Genomic DNA, 22,898 nt, shown 5'->3' with positions numbered 1-22,898 from the left:
TAGCGATGCGCTACACCCGTTGCACGGACCCGTTGCACGGCGTTAATTGTGACATTTTCGCCGTGCAACGCTGTCCGTTAGCGTTAACCCATTAACGCAATGTGAACCTAGCCTAACTAAGGGGGTGATGAAGGGGGGTTTGATTTACTTTTATAGCGGGTTTTATATCGGATTTTTATGATTGGCAGCCGTCACACACTAAAAGACGCTTTTTATAGCAAAAAAGTTTTTGCGTCTCCACATTTTGAGACCTATAATTTTTCCATATTTTGGTCCACAGAGTCATGTGAGGTCTTGTTTTTTGCGGGACGAGTTGACGTTTTTATCGGTTACATTTTCGGACACATGACAGTTTTTGATCGCTTTTTATTCCGATTTTTTGTGAGGCAGAATGACCAAAAACCAGCTATTCATGAATTTCTTTTGGGGGAGGCGTTTATACCGTTCCGCGTTTGGTAAAATTGATGAAGCAGTTTTATTCTTCGGGTCAGTACGATTACAGCGATACCTCATTTATATCATTTTTTTTGTTTTGGCGCTTTTATACGATAAAAGCTATTTTATAGAAAAAATAATTATTTTGGCATCGCTTTATTCTGAGGACTATAACTTTTTTATTTTTTTGGTTATGATGCTACATGGCGGCTCGTTTTTTGCGGGACAAGATGACGTTTTCAGAGGTACCATGGTTATTTATATCCGTCTTTTTGATCGCGTGTTATTCCACTTTTTGTTCAGCGGTATGATAATAAAGCGTTGTTTTTTGGCTCGTTTTTTTTTTTTTTTCTTACGGTGTTCACTGAAGGGGTTAACTAGTGGGCCAGTTTTATAGGTCGGGTCGTTACGGACGCGGCGATACTAAATATGTGTACTTTTATTGTTTTTTTGTTTTTTTTTTAGATAAAGAATCGTATTTTTGGGAATATTTTTTTTTTCTTCTTTATTTAGGATTTTTTTTTTTTTTTTTTTTACACGTGTGGAAATTTTTTTTTTTTACTTTTTCACTTTGTCCCAGGGGGGGACATCACAGATCACCGATCTGACAGTTTGCACAGCACTCTGTTAGATCGGTGATCTGACATACAGCCGGGCAGGATTAGAGCTGCAGCTGCAGCCTGATCCTGACCCGGAAGTGCTCCCTGCAGGACCCGGATGCAGCCCGGCGGCCATTTTGGATCCGGGGACTGCAGGGAGAAGACGCTCGGTACACGGTGAGTACATCACCGTGTACCGATCGTCTCAGGGAAGCCCGCAGGGAGCCCCCTCCCTGCGCGATGCTTCCCTGCACCGCCGGCACACCGCGATCATCTTTGATCGCGGTGTGCCGGGGGTTAATGTGCCGGGAGCGGTCCGTGACCGCTCCTGGCACATAGTGCCGGATGTCAGCTGCGATAGGCAGCTGACACCCGGCCGCGATCAGCTGCGCTCCCCCCGTGAGCGCGGCCGATCGCATATGACGTACTATCCCGTCACTGGGAATTAAGTCCCAGGTCACCTGGACGGGATAGTACGTCATATGGGATTAAGGGGTTAACTACAAACCTTACGTAGTCAAATCCAGAAGGACCTTAATTCATGGACTGCTAAGGTTTTCTCATGGTTTGGCAGAGTAAATATATTAAAAATGAATATTCTAACTAGACTCTTTCAAACTATCCCAAATCAGAATCCCTTTACATTTTTTTTTTTTAAAACATCTATATAGTAGTTGTTTCAAGTTCTTTTGGCCAACTGGTTGTCCACGTATTCGTGGTGATATCTTAGTCAGGCCTAAACAGATGGGAGGCCTCGGTCTTCCGAATTGTAGGAAATAGTACATACCAGTCCATACCAGAATACTCAATTATTTTCATCATCAACACGGGAAGCTTTGGGTTCATATAGCGTAAACTATACAGTGGGGAAAAAAGTATTTAGTCAGCCACCAATTGTGCAAGTTCTCCAACTTAAAAGATGAGAGAGGCCTGTAACTGACATCGTAGGTAGATCACAACTATGAGAGTCAAAACAAATTCAGAAAATCACCTTGTCTGATTTGGCAAGTATTTATGACTAAATACTTTTTTCCCCACTGCATGTCCAAAGGCATGAAATACACTCCTCACATCCATCAGGCCTGAAACCCGCTCAATAAACCTACAGCACAAACTGTACAATCCTAGCTTTACTTTGAGACAATAAAGGTACCGTGACATTTAGCAACTTTAGAGCGATAACGATAGCGATCCGTGACGTTGCAGCGTCCTGGATAGCGATATCGTTGTGTTTGACATGCATCAGCGATCAGGATCCTGCTGTGACATCGCTGGTCGTTGCTGAAAGTCCAGAACTTTATTTCGTCGCTGGATCACCCGCTGACATCGCTGAATCGGCGTGTGTGACGCCGATCCAGCGATGTTTTCACTAGTAACCAGGGTAAACATCGGGTTACTAAGCGCTTAGTAACCCGATGTTTACCCTGGTTACCATTGTAAAAGTAAAAAAAAAACACTACATACTTACATTCCTGTCACGTCCCCCAGCGTCAGCTTCCCTGCGTCCCCCAGTGCAGCGCCGGCCGGCCGGCCGTCCATAAAGCAGAGCACTGCGGTGACGTCACGCTCTGCTTTCCGGCCGGCGCTTACACAGTGCAGGGAAGCTGACGTCAGGGGACGTGACAGGAATGTAAGTACGTAGCGTTTTTTTTTTTTTACTTTTACAATGGTAACCAGGGTAAACATCAGGTTACTAAGCGCGGCCCTACGCTTAGTAACCCGATGTTTACCCTGGCTACCCGGGGACTTCGGCATCGTTGGTCGCTGGAGAGCTGTCTGTGTGACAGCTCTCCAGCGACTAAACAGCGACGCTGCAGCGATCGACATCGTTGTCTATATCGCTGCAGCGTCGCTTAATGTGACGGTACCTTAAGATTATCTCTCTGACCCACAGAACCCATTATATGAAATCTCAGACAACCCCACCTTCTTACCGGGACTATCTCCCAATCAATTTCTGGGTAGAAATAAATATCACCCTCTTCATTTTGCTCATGTACTATCTAACACATCGTTAATACCACTCAACAAGATATTTCGTGACTGCTCTATCCCTTCAAGAGCCAACTACGATTATAGTCATTTCTATTCCCAAGTTAAGAAAGACAGACAACTGAATAGGGACCTTACAAACTTTGAAAAACTGTGCCTCTCATCGTCTCCACCCTCGCGCTATCGCATTGTTCTGTAATCACCTAATAGCCCAAACTATAACTGTCAGGCCACCCTATTGCGCGGATTGGAAAAAATAATTGGGGAAATCTTTTGAAGACTCGCAATGGGCTAAATGTTTTCAATTTGCTCACAAAATCTCCATTGCAACCAAAACTCAAGAGACCTCCTTTAAGATTTTCTCCAGATGGTACCAGGTTCCCGTATTACTTCATAAGTGGATTCCTGCAATATTAGATAGATGGTGGAGATGTGGAGTGGAGGAGGGGATGATGACATACATTTGGTGGAGCTGTCCCAAAATAGGAGTTTTCTGGACTCAGGTAATTCAAGCTACTCAAAAAATAACTACTTTTTACCCGACTCTCCTGATTCTGTTTTGACCTTTGTTATCCCAAGTAGTTTCACCAGATACAAAAGATCTTGACTAAGCTACGGTTTACAGGCAGCTAGGAATAACATTCCTCGTCACTGGAAAAGTACTTCTCCACCGACTCTGGAGTAGTGATTCTCTGAAACAGACTTTCTAAAAAGGATGGAACATTTGATTAACCAATCCCCTATTGACTGTGATACATAGTGTGAAACTTGGAGAGACTGGATTGAATTCTAGGAATCCGATGCCTACCGCCTTTTAACAGACTGATGTGACCCACCATTTTCTCTGTTGCGTTTCTTCACTTTACTCGTGCTGAGGTCAGAAAGGTGAAGTGAGTTCATTGGCCTTGAACTCACAGGACCTGTCTGATATATTAAATGTGTACTAAAATAAAAGCCGGCAATTCGTGTGCCGGGTACAGTAAAATTAAAGAGTGACAGGTTTGAATAGAATAGATATATACACACAGGATATATAAATGCCAGTGACACACACATATCTATCTATCTATCTATATATCTACTATATAATTGTCTAAGGGTCACTTCCGTCTGTCTGTCTGCCCTTCTGTCACGGATATTCATTGGTCGCGGCCTCTGTCTGTCATGGAATCCAAGTCGCTGATTGGTCCTGGCAAAACGCCCACGACCATTTGCCACGACCAATCAGCGACGGGCGCAATCTGGCGGCAACATGGCCGCTTCTTCCTCCCTGCAGTCAGTGCCCGCTCCTTCCTCCCCTCCAGTCAGCGCTCACATAGGGTCAATGGCAGCGCTAATGGACCGCGTTATGCCGCAATATAACGCATTCCATTAACACTGCTATTAACCCTGTGTGACCAACTTTTTTTACTATTGATGCTGCCTATGCAGCATCAATAGTAAAAAGATCTAATGTTAAAAATAATTTAAAAAAGGGGCGTGGCTAGCCGCAGAAGAAGCAGGACGCACATTCCCTGAGCTCCTCGTATTGCAGATATAATCTGCTTAATCTCCCTATCTAGAGACGCAATCTGCTCGTTTTAAAAGCTCCACACACCTGCCTGCGGGCCCCGGCCACTTATTTGGACCATATTGGCCATATTTGTGAGAGCGGGCGTGAGGAACATCGGAGGCCTACTTGCAGACCTGAAGCCTGCGACGGCGCGTGGTTCCCTGGTGCCGGCGTGAGGAGGAAGAGACCGTCGGGGGAAGATTGGCGCTTAGGCGCACGTGCAGCAGCTTTCCCGCCCTCCCTATCCTCCATCGCTGCAGCGGCCCCCTGCTATACCCGCACCGGCTAGAAGGACGGCGCCTGGGACAGAGGTGATCAACGGCACACACCGTCGGAAGTGGGTTCCCTCAGGTAACCCCTTGGTGAGGGGCACACGCACTTGCGGCATCCTCGGTGGAGCAGTCCCTGCGGCGTCTGGCTGTGAGGCGCCGGAAGTCGGCAAAGTGGTGCCAGACAGATCCGGAGCGCTGAAGTCAGGTGCTCCCCTGACCTGGAGCCGGGACTGCACATACAGAGGCGACCCGCAGAGAAGACACACCGGCAGCTGCGGACCTCGGGCTTGCCTCACGGAGCAGGCCTAGAACAACCACAGGGGGCAGTCAGCCGGTGCCACGTCCCTGGTGAGTACGGCACAGCCGACCTGCAGGCCCCGCTGCTTGCACCCCTGGTATCCAGTTCGGCTGCACTATCAGCACCCCTCCCCTGCCTGTCCACCTACAAGGCAGAGTGGAGTTAAGCTCCTCCATGACAATTTTGAGGGGCTTTGATCATTAGACTGTCCTGCCGTAGTGCTCTGTGCGGCGGACCCTGGCCAGGACAGTTGTGAGCCTCTGCCCATATAACACTTTTACGGGCCCAACAACCCTAGCCCTGACAGCTCTCCAGACATTATTGACACTTCATCAGGTGGCATGGACTGTGGTGTTCTAATTTTAGGCCTCCCTGAGGCCACTCTAATAGCCTGAACTCAGCTCCCCCCCAATCCCAGTAAGGGACAACGCACAGTATGCATCATCCTTGACTCTACTTCTTCAAGCTGGTCGTATAAAACCGTGGTTCTCTATCTACTCCAACCGCTCCCATGACTAAGCAGCGCAGAAATAATCCTAGGTATGCTAGCAATAGATTCCAGGCGCTGACCGATCTAGAGGATAATATGCCTTCAGGACCACTTTCCCAGTCCGAATCCTCCAACTCCTCCATAATACACGGAGCAGAGTCCGAAACAATCCCAGCCTCTACCACTAGGACTCCAAGTACCCCAGCTCCAGACCATAATGCTCTACTCTCTCAATTTCAGTCTATTTTACATACGGAACTATCCAAAATGTCTGACAAACTGACTAAAGACTTAAGGAAGGAAATTAGGGAGCTGGGATCTCGTACCTCAGACTTGGAGGACAAAATGGATTCGACTCTCGCCAACATTGCTACCCATGAAAAAGACATAGAGGCGCTTCATGAGGAGATTTATACCCTCAATAATAAGCTTGAGGACTTTGAGAACCGAGCTCGTAGAGGCAATATTATAATTAGAGGCCTGCCAGAAACCACCACAGACCTTCAATCTACAGCTACAGCTCTGTTCCAAGAACTCCTACAAGGCATTTCCATCGAACGCCTTGAGATGGACCGTATTCACAGAGCCTTAACCAGGAAAAACCCCAAGGGCCCCCCGAGGGACATAATTTTAAAGCTACATTATTATAAAACTAAAGATCAACTTCTCCAAGCCGCTAGAAATTCTACTTCTTTGGTTTTCCAGGGGCACTCCTACGAACTGTTCCTGGACCTGGCCCCCACTACTATTCTATTGCGAAAAGACGGGCAATAAGACCATATTTGGAAGTTTTACGCTCCCAAAACATTAAGTATCGCTGGGGATTCCCCTTTAAGCTGATGTTTACCCACGGTAAAGGAGCAAGCCGATGCCTCACCAAGCTACAACTTATGAATCCCCCCTCACCTGCCTCACTGCCGCCATCGTCATTGCCGCGGTCAGGGGATAGACGACCGGAGCCGAAGGCCTCATTGGGCCCCCCTTGAGACTCAGTGATTTCTATAGCTTTACATAGAGCTTGGTTTTTTCCTTCTTTTGACTGTTTTATAGCAGACAGAAAGTTCGTGTTAATAATATTGATGCATCTTAGTGTTTCATCACTTTACATTTTAAGGTTGTTTTCCAGCTTCCTTTCTATGACTCTTTGGTGTTTATGGCCCCTATTGATCGTTTTGTTGGAATTCAGTTCCGAATTGTTATTCCACCAGCTATGAACGCCAGGGAAGGTCTATTTTTCTTGCAATGTTCCGCTATTTTATTTGTATTTTATTCATATTTTCAGGTTACTGATATGGACTTTCCACCATGTATTGTTTTTGGTCAGTTATTGTGGCTGTGGGTTCTCCCTTCATAGCAAGGCTGGCATAGTTAGCAACACACATATAGCCCTGATATACTGCTAGGCCTTATTGGTGTTTCACATACCCAGCTTTCCCCCCATCTACCCTACCCTTCCTATACACCTAATTATTAGGTTTAAGGCACCTTCACACATAACGATATTGTTAACGATATCGTTGCTTTTTGTGACGTAGCAACGATATCGTTAATGAAATCGTTATGTGTGACAGCGACCAACGATCAGGCCCCTGCTGGGAGATCGTTGGTCGCTGAATAAAGTCCAGAACTTTATTTCGTCGCTGGACTCCTCCTGACATCGCTGGATCGGCGTGTGTGACACCGATCCAGCGATGTCTTCACTGGTAACCAGAGTAAACATCGGGTAACTAAGCGCAGGGCCGCACTTAGTAACCCGATGTTTACCCTGGTTACCATCCTAAAAGTAAAAAAAAAAACAAATGCTACATACTTACCTACCGCTGTCTGTCCTCCAGTGCTGTGCTCTGCTCTCCTCCTGCACTGGCTGTGAGCGTCGGTCAGCCGGAAAGCAGAGCGGTGACGTCACCGCTCTGCTTTCCGGCCGCTGCGCTCACAGCCAGTACAGGAGGAGAGCAGAGCACAGCGCTGGAGGACAGACAGCGGTAGGTAAGTATGTAGCGTTTGTTTTTGTTTACTTTTAGGATGGTAACCAGGGTAAACATCGGGTTACTAAGCGCGGCCCTGCGCTTAGTTACCCGATGTTTACCCTGGTTACCGGCATCGTTGGTCGCTGGCGAGCTGTCTGTGTGACAGCTCTCCAGCGACCAAACAGCGACGCTGCAGCGATCCGGATCGTTGTCGGTATCGCTGCAGCGTCGCTTAATGTGAAGGGGCCTCTATTCTAAATTGCGTTGTCCCTGAACTGTTCTTATGCCCTTACATTGTCCTTATACACTGCCGCTCCGCATGTTGTGCTCAGTAAATGTTATAGTTTCCTTTGTTACTCTTTTACCCCTGTTGTACCCGACTCTCCTTACTAGTGATGTCCCGACTGCCTAATCCTTCCCTCTCATCTCCCACCCGAGTAAATACAGCTTATCTCGCCTGAGCCAGGAAGACTCCCTCTTTCCCAGCACGGAGGCACGAGTGATAGCTAACATAGGCGAACCCCATATCCCTTTATCATGCCGCTAACGATCATCTCACACAATGTTCGAGGTTTGAATTCTCCACACAAACGTACCAAGGCCTTTCGCTATTATAGGTCTCAGCGGGCTGACGTGGTCTGTCTTCAAGAGACACACTTCTCGGCCAGTTCTTATCCAAAGTTCTTATCCGCTTCCTACCCATTATATTATTTAGCCACTGCCCCTAATAAAACAAAAGGTGTGGCCATTTGTTTTAAGAGGTCCGTTCCCTTCGTCTTTAACCCCTTCCCGACCTGTGACACAGCGTATGCGTCATGAAAGTCGGTGTCAATCCGACCTGTGACGCATATGCTGTGTCACAGAATGATCGCGTCCCTGCAGATCGGGTGAAAGGGTTAACTCCCATTTCACCCGATCTGCAGGGACAGGGGGAGTGGTAGTTTAGCCCAGGGGGGGTGGTTTCACCCATCCCCCCCCCCCCCCCCCGTGGCTACGATCGCTCTGATTGGCTGTTGAAAGTGAAACTGCCAATCAGAGCGATTTGTAATATTTCACCTAAAAAACTGGTGAAATATTACAATCCAGCCATGGCCGATGCTGCAATATCATCGGCCATGGCTTGAAACACTTATATGCACCCCCCCACCCCACCGATCGCCCCCCAGCCCTCCGAACTGTGCTCCGCTCCCCTCCGTCCTGTGCTCCGCTCCCCCGTCCTCCTGTCCGCTCCCCCGTGCTCCAATCACACCCCCCGTGCTCCAATCAAACCCCCCCCGCACTCCGATCCCGCCCCGCACAGCGATCCCCCCGTGCTCCGATCCACCCCCCCCGTGCTCCAATCCACCCCCCCTGTGTTTCGATCCACGCCCCCCATGCTCCGATCCACCCCCCGTGCTCCGACACCCCCCCCCCCCCCCGTGCCCTGATCTTCCCCCCCCCCCCTTATGCTTACCCGGCCTCCCGGGGTCCGACCGTCTTCTTTCCGGGGCGCCGCCATCTTCCAAAATGGCGGGCGCATGCGCAGAGCGCCCTCCGAATCTGCCGCCTGGCAGATTCGTTCCAGAGTGAATTTTGATCACTGAGATATAACCTATCTCAGTGATCAAAATGAAAAAAAAATAGTAAATGACCCCCTTTGTCACCCCCATAGGTAGGGACAATAAAAAAAATAAAGAATTTTTTTTTTCCCACTAAGGTTGGGGTAAGAACTAGGGTTAGGGGTAGGGTTAGGGGTAGGGTTAGGGGTAGGGTTAGGGTTCGGGATGTGCACACGTATTCTGGTCCTCTGCGGATTTTTCCACAGAGGATTTGATAAATCCGCAGTGCTAAACCGCTGTGGATTTACCGCGGTTTTTCTGCGCATTTCACTGCGGTTTTACAACTGCGATTTTCTATTGGAGCAGTTGTAAAACCGCTGCGGAATCCGCAGAAAGAAGTGACATGCTGCGGAATGTAAACCGCTGCGTTTCCGTGCAGTTTTTCTGCAGCATGTGTACAGCGATTTTTGTTTCCCATAGGTTTACATTGAACTGTAAACTCATGGGAAGCTGCTGCGGATACGCAGCGTTTTCCACAGCGTGTGCACATACCTTTAGAATTAGGCAAAGTGCACACGGTGCGGATTTGGCTGAGGATCCGCAGCAGTGTTCCATCATGTTTACAGTACCATGTAAACCTATGGAAAACCAAATCCGCTGTGCCCATGGTGCGGAAAATACCACGCGGAAACGCAGCGTTGTATTTTCCGCAGCATGTCAATTCTTTGTGCGGATTCCGCAGCGTTTTACACCTGTTCCTCAATAGGAATCCACAGGTGAAATCCGCACAAAAAACACTGGCAATCCGCGGTAAATCCGCAGGTAAAACACAGTGCCTTTTACCCGCGGATTTTTCAAAAATGGTGCGGAAATATCTCACACGAATCCGCAACGTTGGCACATAGCCTTAGGGTTAGGGTTGGAATTAGGGTTGTGGTTAGGGTTAGGGGTGTGTTGGGGTTAGGGTTGTGGTTAGGGGTGTGTTGGGGTTAGGGTTGTGATTAGGGTTACGGCTACAGTTGGGATAAGGGTTAGGGGTGTGTTGGCGTCAGAATTGAGGGGTTTCCACTGTTTAGGCACATCAGGGGGTCTCCAAACGCAACATGGTGCCACCATTGATTCTAGCCAATCTTGTATTCAAAAAGTCAAATGGTGCTCCCTCACTTCCGTGCTGCCCCGACGTGTGCCCAAACAGTGGTTTACCCCCACATATGGGGTACCAGCATACTTAGGACAAACTGCGCAACAATTACTGGGGTCCAATTTCTCCTGTTACAATTGAGAAAATAAAAAATTGCTTGCTAAAACATCATTTTTGAGGAAAGAAAAATGATTTTTTATTTTCACGGCTCTGCGTTGTAAACGTCTGTGAAGCACTTGGGGGCTCAAAGTGCTCACCACATATCTAGATAAGTTCCTTGGGGGTCTAGCTTCCAAAATGGGGTCACTTGTGGGGGGTTTCTACTGTTTAGTCACATCAGGGGCTCTGCAAACGCAACGTGACGCCCGTAGAGCATTCCATCAAAGTCTGTATTTCAAAACGTCACTACTTCACTTCCGAGCCCCGGCAAGTGCCCAAATAGTAGTTTACCCCCACATATGGGGTATCACCGTACTCAGGAGAAACTGCACAACAAATATTGGGGTCAAATTTCTCCAGTTACCCTTGGGAAAATTAAAAAATTCTGGGCTAAAAAATTATTTTTGAGGAAAGAAAACGTATTATTTTCACTGCTCTGTGTTATGAACTTCTGTGAAGCACTTGGGGGTTCAAAGTGCTCACCACACATCTAGATTAGTTCCTTTGGGGGTCTAGTTTCCAAAATGGGGTCATTTGTGGGGGATCTCCAATGTTTAGGCACACAGGGGCTCTCCAAACGCGACATGGTGTCCGCTAATGATTGGAGCTAATTTTCCATTTAAAAAGCCAAATGGCGTGCCTTCCCTTCTGAGTCCTGCCGTGCGCCCAAACAGTGGTTTACCTCCACATATGGGGTATCTGCGTACTCAGGACAAACTGGACAACAACATTTGTGGTCCAATTTCTCCTATTACCATTGGCAAAATAGGAAATTCCAGGCTAAAAAATCATTTTTGAGAAAAGAAAAATTATTTTTTATTTTCATGGCTCTGCATTATAAACTTCTGTGAAGCACCTGGGGGTTTAAAGTGCTCAGTATACATCTAGATAAGTTCCTTGGGGGGTCTAGTTTCCAAAATGGGGTCACTTGTGGGGGAGCTCCAATGCATAGGCACACAGGGGCTCTCCAAACGCGACATGGTGTCCGCTAACAATTGGAGCTAATTTTCCATTCAAAAAGTCGAAAGGCACGCCTTCCCTTCCGAGCCCTGCCGTGTGCCCAAACAGTGGTTTACCCCCACATATGAGGTATCGGCGTACTCGGGAGAAATTGCTCAACAAATTTTAGGATCCATTTTATCCTATTGCCCATGTGAAAATGAAAAAATTGAGGCGAAAACAAATTTTTTGTGACAAAAAAGTACTTTTTCATTTTTACGGATCAATTTGTGAAACACCTGAGGGTTTAAAGTGCTCACTAGGCATCTAGATAGGTTCCTTGGGGGGTCCAGTTTCCAAAATGGAGTCACTTATGGGGGAGCTCCAATGTTTAGGCACACAGTGTCTCTCCAAACGCGACATGGTGTCCGCTAACGATGGAGATAATTTTTCATTCAAAAAGTCAAATGGCGCTCCTTCCCTTCTGAGCCTTACCATGTGCCCAAACAGTGGTTTACCCCCACATATGAGGTATCGGAGTACTCGGGAGAAATTGCTCAACAAATTTTAGGATCCATTTTATCCTATTGCCCATGTGAAAATGAAAAAATTGAGGCTAAAAGAATTTTTTTGTGAAAAAAAAGTACTTTTTCATTTTTACGGATCAATTTGTGATGCTCCTGGGGGTTTAAAGGGCTCACTATGCATCTAGATAAGTTCCTTGGGGCGTCTAGTTTCCAAAATGGGGTCACTTGTGGGGGAGCTCCAATTTTTAGGCACACAGGGGCTCTCCAAACGTGACATGGTGTCCGCTAAAGAGTGCAGCCAATTTTTCATTCAAAAAGTCGAATGGCGCTCCTTCCCTTCCAAGCCCTGCCGTGCGCCCAAACAGTGGTTTACCCCCACATATGAGGTATCAGCATACTCAGGACAAATTGGACAACAACTTTCGTTGTTCAGTTTCTCCTTTTACCATTGGGAAAATAAAAAAATTGTTGCAGAAAAATCATTTTTGTGACTAAAAAGTTAAATGTTCATTTTTTCATTCCATGTTGCTTATGCTGCTGTGAAGCACCTGAAGGGTTAATAAACTTCTTGAATGTGGTTTTGTGCACCTTGAGGGGTGCAGTTTTTAGAATGGTGTCACTTTTGGGTATTTTCAGCCATATAGACCCCTCAAACTGACTTCAAATGTGAGGTGGTCCCTAAAAAAAATGGTTTTGTAAATTTCGTTGTAAAAATGAGAAATCGCTGGTCAAATTTTAACCCTTATAACTTCCTAGCAAAAAAAAATTTTGTTTCCAAAATTGTGCTGATGTAAAGTAGACATGTGGGAAATGTTATTTATTAACCCTCCGTCACATACAATATTCGGACTAACGAGTTCACATACAATGTGCCCGTCAGGCGCCTGCTGGAAAAATACCTATAATATCTAATGTTTGCAATTTCAGTGCTTTAAAAGTGATCAGTGACCTTCATAGGGATGTAATAAAAGAGACTACACATAATCAGTTGCAAAAAAAACATTTACTTAACATAAAACTAATAACTATGAAATACAAACTTTTCAAAACTCCCGCCAAATAGTCCCCAGTTCAACTCTCTCAAAAAAATGTACAAAGAAAATTTTTGAACACAAACTTAATTTTAAGGTACCTTAAGTACTATTAAAAACATATTCAATCAGAAGTAGATGCTGAGGTTTCCCCAGAAAAGTCACACTTGCAGAGCAAATAGCAAGAATTACACACCATTTTTGCATGTGTCAGGCAAATTGCTTTATGACATTTGAGACATTCATAATTTGAAAGCCTTCTGGTTCCGCTTTCCGTTTGGCAGGTGGTGCATCTCCTTCTTTTGTGAGGTGGTGCAGATGGTGACTTTTCACCATCATCTTCTGGGCGGAACCTTTTGAGCTGAACTTGAAGGCGAGAGGGGATACCGATTGTTTTCATGCTTCTCCTGCGTAGCTCTCCAAGTACTAGTTCATGGGCCAATTTTTTCAGATACAATCGTCTACGGAGTGGTTCAAGCTCGTTTTCAAGATAAATTACTTGTGAATTTATACCACCCAAATTCAACATAGCAAAAAATATGACCATTGGCCAGCGTTTGACGTTTTTTCTGGAATGGCTTCTTGTTCCATTTAGTATTTTTATCTTTTCCAATATAATATGATCCAACTTCTTCATCCTCACCACTGTCACCATCTTGCTCTGTTTCAGAATCCAGGACACATTCTTCCACCTCATCATGAGAATCAATCTCACTTTCCTCTCCTAAATCCTCATTCAGTGTGAGGTCTCTATCATCTAACAGCATGTTTGTTACTTCCTCAACATCAAGTTGTTTGGATAAATTGTACATTTTCCTCTCCATTTCAGCAGATAATCTGAAGCAAGAGAAGGAATATGTTAGGGAACTACTGTATATGCCTGAGCAGCACACTTTCTTTTATAAAATCTCCCTTATTTCTATGAAATATCCTCACATTTTGTGCTATACATTCATAAAACAAGCTAAATAAACTATTGTGATGAATAAAAACATAAAATACCAACCTTACTGAATGTGACGTATTCACATACAATGAGCCTGAGAGATCTGTGCAGCTATATCCTCTCCCCTGAAGCTCTGAAATCCAACTGTGAATATCAGGTTTCACAGACCTTCAAGAGACAGAAGACTACCTGGAGGGAGGGGGTTTCCTCACAATCTGGTGAGGAAGGAGAAATGAAAGTAAAAGAAAAGCGCCTGTCAGATCAGTTGTATGTGACGAAGGGTTAACTATTTTGTGTCCCATAACTCTCTGGTTTAACAGAATAAAAATTAAAAATGTGAAAATTGCGAAATTTTCAAAATTTTCGCCAAAATTCCGTTTTTATCACAAATAAACAGAATTTATTGACCTAAATTTACCACTAACATGAAGCCCAATAGGTCACGAAAAAATCTCAGAACCGCTAGGATCCATTGAAGCGTTCCTGAGTTATTACCTCATAAAGGAACACTGGTCAGAATTGCAAAAAACGGCAAGGTCTTTAAGGTCAAAATAGGCTGGGTCATGAAGGGGTTAAATCCTTAGTAGCTGATAAGGAAGGGCGTTACTTGATAGTTACAGGCACTATTTCAGATGAACTGGTCACCATCGTCTCATACTATGCCCCTAACACCCATCAAACCGCCTTTTTCTCTCAATTATGTGAACTAATCACCGAGCATGCCCAGGGAGCCACAATACTTTGCGGTGACTCTAACTGTACACTCAAACCCCATTTGGATAGGACAACTATCGCACAATCCCTTACTATCCCATCGCCACTCCCGTCGACGGACTCGCCCTCCCTTAATAAACTCCTTTCCCAATACCAGTGGGTAGACCTGTGGAGGGACTTGCACCCCTCTCAAAGGGATTATACGTATTTTTCCCCGCAACATCTAGTCCACACTAGAATAGATCACATATTTGTCCATCCATCCTTCATCCCTAACATCTCCAACATCTCCATCCTCTCCACCCCGTGGTCTGACCACTCCCCAATCTTGTTTATATGTTCTGCGCTGCACCCTAAACCATATTCATATAATTGGACCCTGAATGATTCTCTGCTCTCCTACCCTGAGATCGCTTTAAAATTAAAAGGCCACCTAGAGGAATATTTTTCTCTCAATCTTCAATCAGCCTCTTCTCCGATTTCTTTGTGGGAAGCGCACAAGGTAGTATTGAGAGGTCTGTGTATTCAAGCGGCCTCCCGCAGGAAAAAAGAGAGACTTGCGAGAGAGGCTGAATTGGAAGACAGGGTATCAGTGCTTGAGACTCAATTGAAAAATTTGCCATCCCCGGACATATACAGAAATCTCACCCACGCCCGAACTGAACTTGACCTGTCTATCTGAAAACGCTGACCGAGCCTTATGCTGGTCCCAACAATGGTTTTAAGCCCTCAATAATAAAAATAATTCTAACCTAGCGCGACGGCTAAAATGTTTACCTCAACCCCGCCCCCCACTAAGACTACGTACTCCTTCAGGAATCATGTCCAACCCATTGAAGATTACCCAATTGTTCCAGCAGAAATTAAAACAACTATATAGCGCCACTTCAACCGTCGATTCCAGAGAGCTGGATGCCTTTTTGGACTCTGTCCCACTCCCGGCGCTGGGACCAGGTCTGATTGACTTGTTAAACCAACCTATTTCTTCCAACGACATAGAGTTAGCTATTCAACAATTGAAAGTCAATAAAAAACCCGGCCCGGACGGTTTTACAGCCTTATACTATAAAAAATATGCCCCTCTCTTGATACCCCACCTTACTAATTATTTTAATTCCTTGAGAGACGGAAATAAACCCGGAGAAGCATCGTTGATAGCAGCTGTGTCTATGATACCTAAGCCTAATTCTGATCAGTTAGCATGGTCCAACTACAGACCTATATCTCTAATTAACATAGACCTTAAAATATTAGCTAAAATCCTATCTCAACGGTTAAACTCGGGGCTAGGGACTATAATACATAGAGATCAGGTGGGTTTCGTTCCCAATAGACAAGCATCAGATAACATAAGACGAGTCTCTCACCTGCTGCATCATTGCAGACAGCGCAATTTACCAAGCATGTTATTATCGCTTGATATTAAAAAAGCCTTTGACTCCGTTTCTTGGCCTTAACGGTTTGCGGTCTTGCAAAGGGGGTTTCCCTCCTTGCTTTCTTACAATGATTCAGGCCCTTTATACAGTGCCTACAAGTAGTATTCAACCCCCTGCAGATTTAGCAGGTTTAATAAGATGCAAATAAGTTAGAGCCTTCAAACTTCAAACAAGAGCAGGATTTATTAACAGATGCATAAATCTTACAAACCAAAAAGTTTTGTTGCTCAGTTAAATTTTTATAAATTTTAAACATAAAAGTGTGGGTCAATTATTATTCAACCCCTAGGTTCAATATTTTGTGGAATAACCTTTGTTTGCAATTACAGCTAATAATCATCTTTTATAAGACCTGATCAGGCCGGCACAGGTCTCTGGAGTTATCTTGGCCCACTCCTCCATGCAGATCTTGTCCAAGTTATCTAGGTTCTTTGGGTGTCTCATGTGGACTTTAATCTTGAGCTCCTTCCACAAGTTTTCAATTGGGTTAAGGTCAGGAGACTGACTAGGCCACTGCAACACCTTGATTTTTTGCCTCTTGAACCAGGCCTTGGTTTTCTTGGCTGTGTGCTTTGGGTCGTTGTCTTGTTGGAAGATGAAATGATGACCCATCTTAAGATCCTTGATGGAGGAGCGGAGGTTCTTGGCCAAAATCTCCAGGTAGGCCGTGCTATCCATCTTCCCATGGATGCAGACCAGATGGCCAGGCCCCTTGGCTGATAAACAGCCCCACAGCATGATGCTGCCACCACCATGCTTGACTGTAGGGATGGTATTCTTGGGGTCGTATGCAGTGCCATCCAGTCTCCAAACGTGCCACAGGCTTATCGCCTCCATGCCACGCTGTATTGATGATGCAAAACGATCCCAAACCAAGTAAGGAGTGAATTTACTGAATGAACATATATTTCAGTAGGCCAACATTTTGGATTTTAAAATCATTTTTCAAGCTGGTGTTATAAAGTATTCTAATTTAATGACAATGACTTTTGGGTTTCCATTGGCTATAAGCCATAATCATCAACATTAACATAAATAAACACTTGAAATAGATCACTCTGTTTGTAATGACTCTATATAATACTAGCTGAAGAGCCCAGTGTTGCCCGGGCATAGTAACTGTGGTTAGTTATAACAAATTATAATGAATATCATCCATCCCATAGTCCCGTGCCCATATACCCATTATGCATATCCTCCATCCCATAGTCCCATGCCCATATACCCATCATACACATCCTTCATCCCACTGTCCCATGCCCATATACCCATCATACATATCCTTTATCCCATAGTCCTATGCCCATATACCCATCACAAATCCTCTATCGCATAGTCCCTTGCCCATATTCCCATCATACATATCCTCAATCCCATAGTTCCGCGCCCTTATTCCCATCATACATATCCTCCATCCCATAGTCCCAAGCCCATATATCCATTATGACATCACCTTCGCCATGGTAACTTATTATGACATCATCTTCGCCATGGCAACCTTTATGACATCACCGTCACCATGGCAACGATTATGACATCATTGACACTCGTTTTTATATATATAGAAGATATGAGTTTCACCTTTTTTATTGGAGAACTGAAAAATAACTTTTTGATGATATTCTAATTTTGTGAGAAGCACCTGTATACTTTCCACACCTGTTTATACCTTTTTACACAGTCGTGTATACATTATGACTATTCTTCACATTCTTCAAGCACAGCAGAATCTAAATTTGTCTTTAGGGACTGGTTTCAAAAATGTTTGCAAATTACCACTTGTTATTACTTACCATTTGTAAATTTCACTCACCTCAACATAATCTGTTGGTACAAGCCCCAATTCACCTTGGGTGTTCTTCGCTTCTATCCATCCTCCACCAATGTCCTGTAACAGATTACATAATCTGGAGTGTGACATTAACACAAAACCTCAGACTTACAAAATAACTACATACAAAGGTTTCTACATGGTACATGGAGTCTTATTTGAGAATCTTGAAGTACTGGCTTTAGGGACCATATCTTAAGAATAAAATGCCAGGGTAATTTTTGATACATAAGACACCAAAAGGTATTGCATACAAGAACCATAAAAGATACAAAACATAGTATAAAACGCAACCAATAACTCAAGACCATGAGAACACCAATCTTGGTCCCATCAGTACAGGCCACAAATACACTGCGTGCAGAATTATTGGGTTCACATTGCGTCCTGGCAGTCCGTTAGACGGACTACGTTACACAGCGGCATAAATGCGGTGTAACGTAGCCCGTTAAGGTTACCATTGACTGCAATGTTGGACGCATCGCTAGCGCACGCCCACAATGGGCGTGCGCTAGGGATGTGCCGTCATTGAGTGACGGACCCTGAGACGTGGGCTGCAGCATTTCCGGGTCCGTCATTGCTAGCGCAGATAGAGCTAGCAGATGCTCTATCTGCGCTAGCGCGATGTAAACGTCGGCACTTGCGCTACATCAGCCCGTTAGCGTATGTGCTGAACGGGCTGCTGCTAACGCAGTGTGAACCCGGCCTTAGGCAAGTTGTATTTTAGAGGATTATTTTTATTATTGATCAACAACTATGTTCTCAATCAACCCAAAAGACTCATTAATATCAAAGCTTAATATTTTTGGAAGTTGGAGTGGATTTTTTTTTAGATTTGGCTATCTTAGGAGGATATCTGTTTGTGCAGGTAACTATTACTGTGCAGAATTATTAGGCAACTTAACAAAACCAAATATATTAACATCTCACTTGTTTATTTTCACCAGGTAAACCAATATAACTGCACAAAATTTAGAAATAAACATTTCTGACATGCAAAAACAAAATCCCCAAAAAATTAGTGACCAATATAGCCACCTTTCTTTATAATGACCCTCAGCAGCCTTCCATCCATAGATTCTGTCAGTTGTTTGATCTGTTTACGATCAACATTGCGTGCAGCAGCCACCACAGCCTCCCAGACACTGTTCCGAGAGGTGGACTGTTTTACCTCCCTGTAGATCTCACATTTCTCTATGGGGTTCAGATCAGGGCCATGTCATTTATTTTTCTTCTTTGAGACCTTCAGTGGCCAGCCACGCTGTGGAGTAGTTGGTGGCATGTGATGGAGCATTGTCCTGCATGAAAATCATGTTTTTCTTGAACGATACCGACTTCTTCCTGTACCGCTGCTTGAAGAAGTTGTCTTCCAGAAACTGGCAGTAGGTCTGGGAGTTGAACTTCACTCCATCCTCAACCCGAAAAGGTCCCACAAGTTCGTCTTTGATGATACAGCCCATACCAGTACCCCACCTCCACCTTTCTGGCGTCTGAGTCAGAGTGGAGCTCTCTGCCCTTTACTGATCCAGCCTCTGGCCCATCCATCTGGCCCATCAAGAGTCACTCATTTCATCAGTCCATAAAACCTTTGAAAAGTCAGTCTCAAGATATTTCTTGGCACATAATATATAATTTATATATGTATAAAGGGTCAGTATAATATAACCTCTTTTTCTCATCTTTCAGGATACATCAGGGGCTTATCTACAGCATTCCAGAATGCTGTAGATAGCTCACCTTCCATTTTGGGGGTGACAGGTTCCCTTTAATACATTTTAGGAGGACCTGCCAGCTTTCTGAATATGTCCATTTTAGTTAATAGTTGTATTCTAAATGAAATTCAATTTTAAAGTATTTTTAGAGCAACACCACCATTATTACCAAGAGATGCTCCAGAATTGTAAGGGTATGTTCCCATGTAGGAGTTTTTTGTGCATTTTTTAGCCCAGCTTTTCATATGCTAATTTTAGCTGCATTTTTCAGTACCAGCTAGGTCTATGACATTTCAGAAATCTCATATACACACCTTGTTATTTTCGTGATCAGTATTTTGTGCCTTTGCTTGGAGTTTGCACAATAGAGATGCCACTTCTTTCAGCGCTTTTTTCTGCATTTTTCACCCATTAAAAATAATGAGTGGTGAAAAAAACGCTGAAAAAAGATGAAAAAGTATAGGTATCAGGTTTTCCTGTGTTTTTTTGTGCTAAAACCTGATGAAGTAGAATAAGATTTTTTTGGGAGCACTAAACTACTACAAGAGACAAATGTAGTATGACAAAAATGCTGCAAAAAGAAAAAAAAAAAAGCTGCAGGAAAAAAAACGTGTGAACATAGCTTTATACCGTGGGAAAGAAAAATGTTTGCCAAAACAAACATATCAGGAGTGGTAATACAAATTCTAGAAATTAAAGATAAAAGTAAACAAGAAATATAGTTTCATGCATCATTTCCAATACTTGCCATGCACATGATATATTAATCAGATAAACTTTCCCTAGATTGCTCAGTACTTTTTATTACTACAGCCCAACTACAAATTTACTTTTACTCTTATCATAATTTTCTTAGAAGCGTTTAAATTTAAAATTTTACATCCGCTTTGCCCAATTTCTTACGCTTGAAAGGTTACATGTCCTAAATGTTGTTTTGAATAGGTTAATGCATGTTATTTTTTAAGATGGGCAATTTATGGAGTTTTTCTAAAGGTGCACACTGTCTGGCCTACCTGCGCCATTTTTATGTAGAAAACACTTCAGGAAAATACCAGAAGTATTTTCCATTAAGTGTCTTCTCTGGTGTCTCTCTGAACATCTTTTGTGGTGGCTTAGCCGCACGCCTGCTTTTTTATTATTACTACATAAAACATGGTGACAAGTACACAAGTAGAACGGATCGGACTTCTTCCTGCAGCTACATGTTTTTCGAAGTCTGAAATGGTTGACAGAAGTTGCAAAAAATAGAACATATGCACAACCTGTGCATATGTTCATTCTAGTTGCTGTTTTTTTATCACTATTTCAGGCAGAATATACTTGAAATAGATGTTGTGTGCATATGCCCTAATTTATAGGACCTTCAAAACCACTTCATAATTGGTTTCTAAACAAAAATACATTTTAAAAATTTCATGGAAAATGTAGAAAATTGCTCCTCAATATAAAAGCCTTCAAACATCCTAAAGAAATTAAAAGGCATTTAAATTAAACAAATATAAAGAAGATATATGGTCAATGTTATTTATTAACTAGTTTGTGTGGAATGACAATCAGTTTTAACAGAATTGTGCACAACTTTTCAACAATTTATTATTATTATTTATTTATATAGCACCATTATTTCCATGGTGCAGTACATTAGACCGCGTTACATCAAAATACAAATATCACTTACAGTAAACAAAACTAATAATGACAGACTGATACAGAGGGAAGAGGACCCTGCCCTTGCGGGCTTACATTCTACAGGATTGTGGGGAAGGAGACAGGAGGTCGGGGGTTGCAGCAGCTTAGATTGTGTTGAGGTTGCCGTGTGGTCATTACAGGTTGTAAGCTTTTTTGAAGAAATGGGTTTTTAGGTTCCGTTTGAAGGATCCAAGTGTGGTGGATAACCGGACGTGTTGGGGCACAGAATTCCAGAGGATGGGGGATATTCTGGTGAAGTCTTGGAGGCGGTTGGGTGAGGAGCGAATAAGTGTGGAGGAGAGAAGGAGGTCTTGGGAGGACCGGAGATTACATGAGGGAAGATATTGAGAGATTAGTTCGGAAATATATGTAGGAGAAAGGTTATGGATGGCTTTGTAGGTCAGTGTTAGTAGTTATTAGTAGTAAGCCACGTTATGTGTTTAAAAGTAATAAAAAACACATACGTGCCTACAGACTACTTCAGTCTGCTGCCAGAGTCCAGGCTACTTTCTTGCAGTGGTCATGTGACATCCTCATATGCAAGAGAAAGCCATGGACCTCAAGGGTGACAGCAGAATGGAGAGATGAAAGTGTGTGTGACGACAGCATTTAATCTTAATTAAACATCTATTAGACATCTATTTTCAGTAAGCAAGTTTACATACACTATAAAAAAGACACATGCATGCTTTTCTCAATGTCTGACATGAGATCAGAATAAATCTTTCCCGTTTTAGGTCCATTAGGATTACCATAATTATTTTTATTTGCCAAATGCCAGAATAATGAGAGAATGTTTTAAGGTATTTTTTTTTTTTACTTACAGCTAAGTCAAAAGTTTACATACACTTAAGATTACTATGCCTTTATACAATTGTGGACTGCCCATATACTGTCATGTGTTTCGAAGCTTCTGATGATTTTCTTGGCAACATCTGAGACACACCTGGGGATGTATTTTAATGCACACCTGAACCATACTGCTTCTTTGTGTAGCATCATGGGAAAGTCTAAAAAAAAAATCAGCCAAGATATCAGGAAGAGAAATGTAGACTTACACAAGTCTGGCTCATCCTTGGGTACAATTTTATGATAAATTAAGGTGCCTCATTCATCTTTACAAACAATTATATACAAGTACAGACAAGATGAGAATGTTCAGTCATCATACCGCTTAGGAAGGAGACTGGTTCTGTGTCTCAGAGACAAACGTGCTTTGGTCTGACATGTGCATATCAACCAATGGCCAAAAGCAAAAGACCTTGTGAAGATGATGGTAGCAGCGGGTAAGATTGTGTCCATATCCACAGTAAAACGAGTACTGTATCAACATGGGCTGAAAGGCCTCTCTGCCAGGAAGAAGCCATTACTCCAAAAGAAACAAACACAGATTAATGTTTGCAAAAGCACACAGTAACAAAGACCTTAATTTTTGGAGACATGTCCTATGGTCTGATGAAACTAAAATTGAAGTTTCTGTGCAGAATGACCTTCGTTACTTTTGGAGTAAAAAGGGAGAAGTTTGGAACCCTAAGGACACCATCCTAACTGTGAAACACGGTGGTGGCAGCATCATGTTTTGGGGTTGCATTGCTGCAGGAGAGACTGGTGTACTTTACAAAATAAATGG

At 43.7% G+C, this 22,898-nt stretch overlaps 1 protein-coding gene across 5 annotated transcripts in view; it reads right to left on the bottom strand.

Moving 5' to 3' along the window:
- Positions 1-22,898, bottom strand: part of SNX9 (sorting nexin 9) — a 547,796-nt gene that overhangs the window by 249,651 nt on the left and 275,247 nt on the right. For 3 of the 5 annotated variants that reach the window (XM_069769364.1, XM_069769363.1, XM_069769360.1), the window contains one exon: positions 17,850-17,924. The exons of the other annotated variants lie outside the window; for them this stretch is intronic. In XM_069769364.1, coding sequence (XP_069625465.1) covers positions 17,850-17,924 — 75 coding nt within the window. The remainder of the gene's footprint in view (positions 1-17,849; positions 17,925-22,898) is intronic. 5 annotated transcript variants of the gene reach the window in all.

This window comes from Ranitomeya imitator, chromosome 5, assembly GCF_032444005.1.
Source record: "Ranitomeya imitator isolate aRanImi1 chromosome 5, aRanImi1.pri, whole genome shotgun sequence".
NCBI classification, from domain to species: Eukaryota; Metazoa; Chordata; class Amphibia; order Anura; family Dendrobatidae; genus Ranitomeya; species Ranitomeya imitator.
Note: the sequence above shows the minus strand (reverse complement) of the source record. Positions and strands in the feature narration are given on the sequence as shown.